Source organism: Syngnathoides biaculeatus, chromosome 2 (genome assembly GCF_019802595.1).
Source record: "Syngnathoides biaculeatus isolate LvHL_M chromosome 2, ASM1980259v1, whole genome shotgun sequence".
Taxonomy (NCBI): Eukaryota; Metazoa; Chordata; class Actinopteri; order Syngnathiformes; family Syngnathidae; genus Syngnathoides; species Syngnathoides biaculeatus.
This window is the reverse complement of record NC_084641.1, coordinates 2,918,369-2,930,714: the sequence shown is the minus strand read 5'-3', so window position 1 is coordinate 2,930,714 and position 12,346 is coordinate 2,918,369. Positions and strand designations below refer to the sequence as shown.

The window sequence follows — 12,346 nt, the reverse complement described above, 5'->3', positions numbered from 1 at the left end:
GCCCTGTGATGCAATGTGACCTCATAGCTGCATGATGTCACACAATATGACACAATTCCTTACATCCATCGAGGAATGCATTTAAAAGCAATTGTTGATCCTTGACACAGTCTTTGTTTCTTGCTACGGGAGGAGCGTCAGAGTGATCATGTTCTTAAAACTTAAACTAATCCATACACACGAGGTTTTCTAAAAGAACCAACCGTCGTCCTTGTCTAAAATGGATTCCAAGAATCCGTTATCATTTGGCGTCAAAAGTCTCATTGAGTGTACATCCAGGACAACAATCCTGTCCCAGCCTGATGACATCCCGAGATGTTTAGAAACACATTTAACCCACATGTCAAGGTTTGGAGGAGCAGACTTAAGTGATAATGAGGTTGCCTTTCGCTTTCAAGAGCAATGGGGTAAGTTTCGTTTGTCTCTTCCTACAAGCCGGATCTTTGCACCGCAACATGCCACACTGCTCTTAGCAGCACTGATAGTTACAAATATAATTTATGTTTATACTTTGGTTCAAACAATCCACTGCGTGTTCATGTATTACAAGTAAAGTTTGTATATTTTAGTCGAAGTCCAAGTTACACTACATAAATATTCTGATTAGTAGCGTGGCGGTTGGGGTACTTTTGGGAGATTTTTCTCATGACATACAGGGAGTCCTCGGTCTACGAATGAGATCCTTTCCTACAGTAGCGACTTCACTCGAATTTCAACTTAAGTCGGATTCCACCATTAGAGTCATAATTTAGATTAAAATACTTTGTATGAAAACAAATACTTTACATTGAAATAAGGAAGATGATGTACTTAGCATTACTGCTGAGAGGTGGACGGAGAAGAAGGGGAGGGTGTGCTTAGCTATTGCGGAGGAACCTGGTCCTCAATCCTCTCCATCTCGACAAGTATCAAAGAACCTTGTTTTGTGATCATTGTATCCGACACATTGGAACGGAACCCTTCATATGTGCTAAAATATGGGCTTTGTCTTTAATAATTGTCGCCACGGTTGATGGACTGAAGCCTTGGTGGTGTTGGTGTCTTTCCTTCAATCATTTTATGATCTTGAGCTTCGTTTCCATGGTAATGGATTTTCCTTTTGGCAGCAGAAGCACTGCTAAAAGACAGCTTTCTTTTTTGAGGCGATAATGTCTAAAAAGGAGGGCAAAAAAATGCAAAGATACTCGCGACGCACAAACACGGACAAGCATTAGCCAGACAAAATGGCGGACAGGAGACAGGCGTTGTACAGTTGAAATGTCTTAGGTCGAGACCGTCATAACGCGAGGACACCCTGTACTTGTTTATAGTTATAGAGAGTACACATGCCTCATGTGTGAAGATAAGGCAGCACTGAGTGAAAATCAGATAGTGGTCAGATCCATGGGAAATTAGTGTGAAGTAAACAGACTCAGAGTTTAAGCAAAAAGACTGGTGGTCTCCAAGTATATTTTTGAGTGTTTGGTTCTCACGATAGTTGGAAATGACGGGCAGTAGTCATGTGAATGACAACCAAAACTATTTTTCTGCTAAGGAATATTTAGCACTAGTACTGCTTTGGGAAGTTTTTAATTCCTAGTTTAGTCGCATTCTGTTGGCTTCAATCGACTCCCGGCTGGTGAATAAAATGAGGTGTTGTGAGGACGCTTCTTTTATTTCTCGGACTGTATTTAGCTTTTAAGTCCATTTGTATGTGCTTTCTGACATGGAGCACAAATCAAAGATAGGTTTGCTTCTCCCACTAGCTATCTATCTACCAAATAACTCATTGCTAGTTCTAGCTAGCTTCTCGCCTATGATTTAAAGGTAGCATTAAATATGCTTATTTGGTGATTTAATGTTGTACTGTACGTGATCAATTTGATTTCATACTTAAGTGACACTGTGCAAAAATGTATGAGAGCAAATGAAAGGTGGACCACTGACACAGATTGTGGTAGGAATTATGTGCATAACAACGATATGCTATTAATGGGGAAAAGTACAAGTACGTAATTTACACCTACTGCAATTTAGAGTCCGCATATGCATGTTTTTTTACTTTTAGGAGATGGTTAAGATACTCAAGGAAAGTTCACATGCATGAGATTGCATACTCTTTGCCCAAAGGCGTGACCTGGATACAGATTTGGCAGGGTTTAAAATGATACAGGGTCATTCACTAATTAGGCAAACCATCATGTTTCTGTGCTATAATGCAGCCTATATTAAATTGTAATGTAAATATTTGTTGTCTTTTCCAGAGTATGACTTCCTAAGAAAGATCAATATAAGGCAGGAGCCACAAGAAAGGCCAGTGCAGGAATTGGCTCCATCCTCTGCCCGAGGTCCATCCATCTCTGCCACTGTCTCATTCAATGAGACCGATGCCAAAGAAATATCTGCACCATTACCATCAGTACTAAATACAAAAGACCTATCCACTCCAGTGCCCACTACCTGTGAAGAGTATGACTTAAACCAGGTCACTGAAAGACAAGAAGCAGTTGGCAATGAGTCTTTGTCCACTATATCAAGATCATCCACTGTATCAGTCACTGTGAGCAAAAGAGGGGAAATACCAAGACCAATTTCAACATGTCAGCCACATAGGGAGATTCATGTATCTCATTCCGATGATGCATTTGGATCAGTGGCTTCACAATGTGGAGCAACCCCTTCATCTGATACAGAGAGCCTATCTAATCCAGTACCAAGTACAGAGGACACATCAGGATCAGCTGTAATTACAGAAAAAATATCTTCAATGACCTATAAAGGATCTGATATCATCATCAAGATCAACACAATACAGGATTCCCAAGAAACAGCCAGAGCTGACTCACCTATGTCCGCTGCAGCAGGTTCATCCACTCTATCAGTCATCGTGAATGTTACAGAGGAAATATCAAGACCGGTGTCATTCCCACAATCATATGAAGACATTCATGTATCTGATGCGCAATGCACATCTGGCATGTCAATGCCAAATACAGAAGACATATCAGGATCAGTATCAAATACATGGAAAGTACCACGGTTAGCGATCACTGTATCTGACACAGAGGGTACATGTGAACGATTTCAAAATGCAGAAGACATTGCCCACTCAGTGCCTGTTAAAGAAGAAATAAATCTTGGGTATGGCAGAATGGATGAAAGAACACTGAGAGTTGAATCTGTTATATCCACCATGTCAGATTCAGCCACAATATCAGTAATTCTAAACAAAACAGGGGAACTATCAGGAACAGTATCATTGCCGCAAGTACATGGAGAATTCCATGTATTTGATTCAGAGATAACACATAGACCAGTGTCACTACCACGTTCACAGGAAGAGATCTATGTATCTGATATGAAGGACATACATGGTTCAGTCTCAGCGGTACAAGCTCAAAAAGAGATATATTTATCTGATTCAGAGGAGGTATTTGGACAAGCGACAGCAACACATGAAGAGAATGGACTGCTGTCAGTGTCTCATTCACAGCAAGGCATCTGTGTACTTGAACAAGAAGGCATTTCTGGAGCAGTTTCAGCGACACAATCGCACGGTGAGGTCCCTGAATCAGACTCAGATCAGACATTTGGACAAGTGCCATTAGTACATGAAGCGATGTCTTCATCCGATACAAAGAACAGATTTGAACCAGTGCCAAATAGGGACAGCATACCGGAAACAATGCCACAACTATGTGAAGAGATCACAGTATCAAATACAAAGGACATTACTGAACTAGCTTCATTTACAGACATATCTGGATCAGAGGAAAATACAGAAGAGATAATGAGTCTCTCAATTAAAATAAACAAAAGACAGGAAACCAACAGAACGCCAAGAGAGGAATCTCCTTTACCAGCTGTATCAACTTCTTCCACTGTATCAGTGACTGTAAGTATAGCAGGGGAAATACTGGAACCAGCATCATTGCCACAATCACTTGGAGAAACGAGTGTATCTGATACAGAATTCATATCTGGATCACTTCTACTACAACAGGAAGAGAATTCCTTATCTGAAATAACTAAAGTAGTGCCAAACACAGACGCTATTTTTGAATCAGTGCCAGAACCACATGAAGAGATTTCTGAATATGAGAGAGAGGAAATATGTGAACTAGCACATTCAAAAGACATACCTGGATCAGTGGTAAATACAGAAGACTTAACACATACTGTTGCAGGTCATGACCTCTCAAACAGCATCAAAGAAGAACAAAGGACCCAAGATGAAATGGGAGATGAATCACTTATATCCAGTATGTCAAATTTGGACAATGTCTCAGTCATTGTGAGCAAAACAGAGGATATATCTGAACCACTGTCAATGCCACAATCACTTGGAGAGTTCCATGTGTCTGACACAGAGAGCATATCTGCACAATCACATGAAGAAATTCATGTCTCTGATTCTGAGGACTCATCAGCCCCAGTTTCATTGCCTGACTTACATGAAGAGCTTGATGCATGTGGGACAGAGGACATCTGTGCACCAGTCCCATTGCCACAATCACATGAAGATATTCATGTCTCAGATACAGAGGACATGTGTGCACCAGTACCATTGGCACAATCACATGAAGATATTCATCTCTCAGATACAGAGGACATAAGCGCAGCAGTGCCATTGTCACAACCGCATGAAGATAGTCATGTCTCAGACACAGAGGATACATGTGCACAAGTGCCATTGCCACAATCACATGAAGATAGTCATGTCTCAGACACAGAGGACACATGTGCACCAGTGCCATTTCCACGATCACATGAAGAGATTTATGCCTCGGACTCAGAGGATATAGCTGGACCAGAGGCCTCTCAACATGAAGAAATCCCTTTATCTGATACTGATGGCATCATGGCTGGACAGGCATCAAATACAGTGGACATACCCAGCCCAATGTCACAACCATGTGAAGCGATGAATTTATCTGATACAGCATACATATCTCAACCAGCTTCAAAAATAGAGGATATATGTACATTAGAGACAATTCCAGAAGACATATTTGATCCTGTTCCAAGCACGGTTTTAGAGTATGACTTATCCGTTAGGATCAACAAAAGACAAGAAAATAAACAAATACTAGAGGAGGAGTGTCCCATGTCCACTGTATCAAGTACATCCACCGTAACGGTTACTGTGAGCAAAACAGAAGGGGCAGTGTCAGATTCAGGACCTCTGTTAATGTCACAATCACAGGGAAAGATCAACACATCGGATACAGAGGGCTTATTAGAACAATTGCCAAATACAATGGATATATCCAGATCAGTGTCGATTACAGAAGACACATCTTCTTGCATGCCAATTACCTGTGTGGAGTCCGACATCTTTATCAAGATCAACAAAAGACAAGAACCCCAGGAAACAATTGGGGTGGAATCGCCAATGTCTGTGCCATCATGTTCATCCACAATATCAGTGATTATGAACAAAACAGAGGAAATATCGGCTTCAGTGTCATTGCCACAATCACATAAAGAGATCCATGTGTCTGATATGGAGGACAAATATATATTGTCATCGTTACATGAAGGGCTCCTCTCACCTGAACCAATATCAAACACAGGAGACATATCTGAACTTGTTCCAAATGGCCAAATTGCAGAAGACGTAGTCCTCCCTGGCCCACTTAGTTATGTAGAGTCAGACATTGTCATCAAAATCAATACATGCCAAGAAGCAGCACGAGAGGATTCGTCTACTGTGTCAGTCGTTGTGACCAAAACAGATGGGCTGGAATCACATGAAGAGATCCATATATCAGGTACAGAGAATATATTGACAGTGGTGTCATCAAATGACAAGAGCCTGTCATTTAGTACAGAAACTATATCAGGTCGAGTAACAAATACACAGGAGGACACATTGGCACGAGTCACAAATATACACGACCCATCTGGAGCAGTGTCACAATCACATGAAGACATCACTACATCTGACACAGAGTATATATCTGAACCAGTGCTAATTGCGCAAGACATATCCACTTCTGTCACAAATACCTGTGCAGAGCCTGACATTTTTATAAAGCTGAGTACAATACAAGAAACAGCAAGAGAGGACTCTCCTTTGTCAACTGTATCAAGTCTGTCACTTACTGTGAGCAAAACAGAATCTGGACCAGCGTTGTCGCAATCACATGGAGAAGTCCATGTATCTAATGCGGAGGATGTATCCAAACGATTACATGGAGAGATACAATTATCTAATATAGATGGTATATCTGAACAACCAAATACAGAAGGGATATGTGAACTGCAGAGAGAGATCACAGCCTCTGATACAATGATTATATCGGAACAAATACCAAGTACCTCGCTAGAGTATGACTTCTCTATAAAGATCAACCAAATCCAAGAGACCCAAGAAACTGTAGCAGTAGTTGAGTCTCCATCATACACAGTGTCAAGTTCCATCTCTCTATCAGTCACCATGAATGACACAGAGGAAATGTCAATCCCAGCACAATTTTCATTGGTAGAATATGATGTTATGATAAAAATTGACAATACTGAGACTCCAGCTGAGGAATATCCTATGTCAACTGTGTCAAGTTCTTCCACTGTATTAGTCAGTTTGTCAAATACAGAAGAAACGTCAGGATTGGTGTCACATCGAGAAGTTCAGGTACCTGATTGGGATGAATTATCTACTGTGCCATCACCCATAGAGGTAAAACCTGAAAAAGTGCCATCACCACCCACAGAAATCATTGAACCAATTATAGAGGAGATATCTGTACAAGAAACTCCAGTGTCTGATACAGAAGATTCGGTTCCATCACCGGAGAAAGAGACTGTTGCGGTTGAGCCAGAAGACTTAACTGTGGCATCAGAAGACAGCAAGAGCGGTTCATCTGAACACCTATCAGAGCAAAATACAGACGATATACCTTGCCCAGTGCTATCTCCACATGGAGAGATCACTTTATCTGATACAGAAGATTTGTCTGAACTCGAAAAAGACATCACAGAGTCTGATAAAGAGGAAACGGAGACTGTTCCATCCCCACTTGAAGAAACTCTGGATGTTCCAGTGGAACCAGTACCTTCACCTCAGGAAGAAGAAAATGAGGAGTCTGATGGAGAGGTCATAGTTGAGCCAGTGGAGTCAGAGGATGAAGTGATCCCTGTACTTGATGAACCTGAACCAGAGCCTGAACCGGAACCTGAACCGGAGCCTGAACCAGAGCCTGAACCAGAGCCGGAACCAGAGCCGGAACCAGAGCCGGAACCAGAGCCTGAACCAGAGCCTGAACCAGAGCCCGAACCAGAGCCCGAACCAGAGCCTGAACCGGAGCCCGAACCAGAGCCCGAACCAGAGCCCATACCATACAGAGAAAGCCCTGAACCAGTATCAGATACTGAGGTACTATCAACATCACCCAGTGAACCGCCATTCAAAGATGCTGCCACATCAACTTCATTGCCAGATATAGACGATATATCTACAGCATTTCCAGTGTCACCACCTCTTGAAGACATCGAAAAACCACAGATTGAAGAGATTCCCAAAGATCCAAAATTAACTCAAGACTCTGTAAAATCAGTCATCCCCCCTATCCTAGGTAAATCTGAGGGGCATAAAATGAAGAAACTCTCAAAGGATGAAAGGAAAGGACCCCAGCCTAAACAGCTACGGCGGCTCTCACCTATCCCACAGAAAGATGGTTCTCAGGGACCAAAGAGCGGCTTGGACAAAAAAAAAACGATATTGTCTAAGTCAAAGCCAGTGCTTTCACCTATAAAATCATGTGGTGAATCAGTGTCAAAATCAAAAGGGATACAGACCAGTTTATTGCCTGACACACAGAAAGCAAAGCTTTCGCCCATTTCTCACAAAACACCAAAATCAAAGGCTGCCCGTGGTGATTTCTTAAAAGAGGAAAGCAAAGGTTTCCAGACCCATAAACAGCGAATGCTTCCACCGATTGTGTCTCAAAAACCTAAGGGAAGAATATCATCTAGAAGAGAGAAGCAATCACCGGAAAAAAAACTGGAGCCCATCAGAATTAATTCAGGCCTTCCAAGCAGTCGGGCACCCTACAAGCCAAGGGGAGGAATGATTGTAGACCGAGAACTCATGCCACTGAGATTTAAAGCAGAGATTGAGAAGAACACTTTATTGGACTTTGCTGAAAGTAGGAAAGCTAATTTGCCAGAGATGAAAAAAACGATAAAAATTGCACAGGACTCTCTTGAGTCGTCTACGGTTTTATGCCCAAATTGTGGACATAATGCCTCCCTAATTAGATGCAGACATAAGGCATTAAAATGTGACTCTTGGAATCCATTTTTAGGGACCTAATATGAATTCTCCTGCGTGCTCTCTTTGACCGAAACTGGCCAAACATGCGCGTGGAAGTTCCCTCGCCATGACGATTTGTCAGCAGACTTCAGTTTTTTCAAGCTGAACACCTTCATTACTGACTCTGTCTGGTTCGCAGCATTGGATCCCCTCCAAGGGTATTGGCTCACATTTTCACAATCTACACATGGGACTTTTGGTACAAATCAAGCCTTGTCAACCAAAGAAATGTTCTTGATTGGACTGATGTTGTATATGCGGAGAGAGAGCTATGCACCGCTTTGCAAGGTGGTGGTAAGGGAATCCCCGGAAGCTAAAAATGATGGAAAATGTGTTGCATTTCCAGACCAGCATTCCACCATTTTCTGCAGGCGGCATTAGTGAAAGTGATGTGAAAATTCTCATCTTACAGCTTCGTTGTCGTCTGGATAACAAGTGGGGCTGACATGGTCAATCACTGTCGGCGTTATCTATAAGGGCTGACTCTACTTCTTTTGGAGGTCTGGTCCCTTTAATCGTGTGTAATTAGTTGATCCAAACGGGGGATCCAATTTTTCGAATGTCACCATCTTTGATGGTTCAGTATGCTGGAGTACTGGCATCGAAGCTATAAATGTTAACAGACTGAAACCGATCTATAGGGGTTGGGTATGTGGTTGGGTTCCAGCTCAGCCACCAATGTATTTAATCTCACTGTGTCAGTGATCTGTAGATTAAGTCATTTCTGCCAAATGCTGTCAGTTTTTCTTTGACATATCTACCTCTACCAGGACTGTTAATGTCCTGTAACATTTTATGTTGCACAGTTGACAGCACTACTGTGGTGCTTTGGTATTTTAATGTGACGTCATACATTTTTGCATTATTGTTTCTTATTTCTATGAGAATACAGTATATATTTCCACTGGGGGATGGGGTGACACTTTTTCAGATGAAAAACAAAATTAAAAAATAATAATGTGGTTTTTGTGTTTGTCTCAAACATTGAATAAGTGGTGATGTGGATGTTTTGTAAATGAAAAGACCATTTTACCACTTTACTGCTATGTATTTCCCAATAGAAGATGTGAACAAATCAATCATGTAAGGTAAACTAAAATGTTTAATTTTTAACGATCTTAGTAACGCAATAATGAGAGACACCCCCTAAGGAATCCTACTTTGCTCATAAGTGATGGGACATTGTAAATAACTGCAAATTCTATAGTGTTTCGTAGATCAAATGTGTCAGTACCACGTGCCACCAAAACACCTTTGAAAAACAAATGAGTGGACTCAATATTTTCTTTCAATTTAGTGATTATAAGAGTCATATTAATATACGGTGGTACTTGAGATACAAGTGATCCAAACCGCGTTAGTAGCCATCAACCATTTGAGTTTTTGCTTTGACTTGCGAGCCTAAACTTGTGGTGCGAGCGTTGTATAGTGGTAAGTGGCTCCATTTAATTCCCAACAGGCAGTATTTTGACTGATGTAATTTTAAAGTATTCCTAAAAAAGATATTCCTTTTAACCGTAAAACAAAAAATTACATATTGTGTATTTGAAATCACCACATATCCTCCATCTAGAATACAATAGAAAACAGCCACCCAGGCGAATAATTAATAATGGGTGAGTTGATGTTGAATTCTATTGATTTTGTGGCACCACATGATCTTTCTTGCCCGGTGCCCCACGGGGCTCCACAAAACACCCCTGAATGGAAATCTAATATGTTTGTAGCACAGTGTCCTGAACCACACTTAAGTTTTTACAACTACTGTAGTTATGGAAGTAAATAAGGGCCACCAAGATTTGAATTTGAAATGCCACAGAAAACAGGATTTGAATTTGAAATGTGAAGTGATCACATTTTCAACAGTTGCATTTCAGTGTAACTTTTCATTGTTAACAATTCAACTGGCTACAATTGGCTGTCTGAAATTCAACTGTCTAAAATTCACCCCTGTACACCCAGGCAGGGTTACTTCAGGTCAGAACCAAACAGCCAGCCAATCCAGTTACGCTTTCTTAGTGTGTGACGTCACATGACTAAGAAAGCGTAACTGTGCTTGGCTGGGTGTTCAATCTTGTTTGTGCGCACCTGTGTGTGCATGTTAGTTTTCTCGGGGTACAGTATTCCAGTTTCCTCCCACAGTCAGTAAATATCGTATGTATATTGTATACTGTAAATATACATCTAGCTCGCTATCCATTTCTTGAGCCGCTTATCCTCACAAGGGTTGCCTATCCAGCTATCTTCAGGCAGAGGCGGGGTACAACCTGAACTGGTTGATGTTTGGAGAACTGTATCATAATATTCTCAAGCATCTTCTTTTCCTTTCGGCTTGTCCCGTTAGGGGTCGCCACAGCGTGACATCTTTTTCCATCTTAGCCTATCTCCTGCATCTTCCTCTCTAACCCCAACTGCCCTCATGTCTTCCCTCACCACATCCATAATCCTTCTCTTTGGTCTTCCTCTCGCTCTTTTGCCTGGGAGCTCCATCCTCAGCATCCTTCTACCAATATACTCACTCTCTCGCCTCTGAACATGTCCAAACCATCGAAGTCTGCTCTCTCGAATCTTGTCTCCAAAACATCCAGCTTTGGCTGTCCCTCGAATGAGCTCATTTCTAATCCTATCCAACCTGGTCACTACGAGCGAGAACCTCAACATCTTCATTTCTGCCACCTCCAGTTCAGCTTCCTGTTGTTTCTTCAGTGCCACCGTCTCTAATCCGTACATCATGGCCGGCCTCACCACTGTTTTGTAAACTTTGCCCTTCATCCTAGCAGACACTCTTCTGTCACATAACACACCAGACACCTTTCGCCAGCTGTTCCAACCTCCTTGGACCCGTTTCTTCACTTCCTGACCACACTCTCCATTGCTCTGTATTGTTGACCCCAAGTATTTGAAGTCGTCCACCCCCGCTATCTCTTCTCCCTGTAGCCTCACTCTTCCCCCTCTACTTTTCTCATTCACGCACATATATTCTTTTTTACTTCGGCTAATCTTCATTCCTCTCCTTTCCAGTGCATGTCTCCATCTTTCCAATTGTTCCTCTGCATGCTCCCTGCTTTCACTGCATATGACAATATCATCTGCGAACATCATGGTCCAAGGGGATTCCAGTCTAACCTCATCTGTCAGCCTATCCATTACCACTGCAAACAGGAAGGGGCTCAGAGCTGATCCCTGATGCAGTCCCACCTCCACCTTAAATTCCTCTGTCACACCTAAGGCACACCTCACCATTGTTCTGCTGCCATCATACATGTCTGTACTATTTTAACATACTTCTCTGCCACACCAGACTAACGCATGCAGTACCACAGTTCCTCTCTTGGTACTCTGTCATAGGCTTTCTCTAGAACCACAAAGACACAATGTAGCTCCTTCTGACCTTCTCTGTACTTTTCCACGAGCATCCTCAAGGCAAATAATACATCAGTGGTACTCTTTCTAGGCATGAAACCATACTGTTGCTCGCAGATACTTACTTCTGTCCTGAGTCTAGCCTCCACTACTCTTTCCCATAACTTCATTGTGTGGCTCATCAACTTTATTCCTCTATAGTTCCCACAGCTCTGAACATCGCCTTTGTTCTTCAAAATGGGAACTAGAACACTTTTCCTCCATTCTTCAGGCATCTTTTCACCCGCTAGTATTCTGTTGAATCAATTGGTCAAAAACTCCACAGCCATCTCTCCAAACTGCTTCCATACCTCTACCGGTATGTCATCAGGACCAACTGCCTTTCCATTTTTTTGCATTTATCCGGGTTTGGGGCCGGCCTACAGATTGCACTGGTTTGTGCCCCCATAGGGCTGCATTAATAATCTCAAGCATTTTATTGAAATTACGTAATCAAATTTGTTTCATATATCATTTCTCTCTGATTAGTTTATCTACAGTATCAGGAGAAACATGTAAATGTATTTTACATGCAAAATGACTGGATTGGAGCAGGACTTTTTATTATAATCATATACGCTGCCTGAAAAGATTATCATAATATCTGCTTCACTATTATGATTGCACCTTATCCTGTAAAACTAAAAT

At 41.8% G+C, this 12,346-nt stretch overlaps 1 protein-coding gene across 1 annotated transcript; it reads left to right on the top strand.

Annotated features, from left to right (window-relative positions):
• Positions 1-4,924: 4,924 nt before the first annotated feature.
• Positions 4,925-9,207, top strand: LOC133497025 (titin-like). Its single transcript, XM_061813186.1, has one exon. The coding sequence runs from the start codon at positions 5,087-5,089 to the stop codon at positions 8,294-8,296; it is 3,210 nt and encodes a 1,069-aa protein (XP_061669170.1). The 5' UTR covers positions 4,925-5,086; the 3' UTR covers positions 8,297-9,207.
• Positions 9,208-12,346: the final 3,139 nt, after the last annotated feature.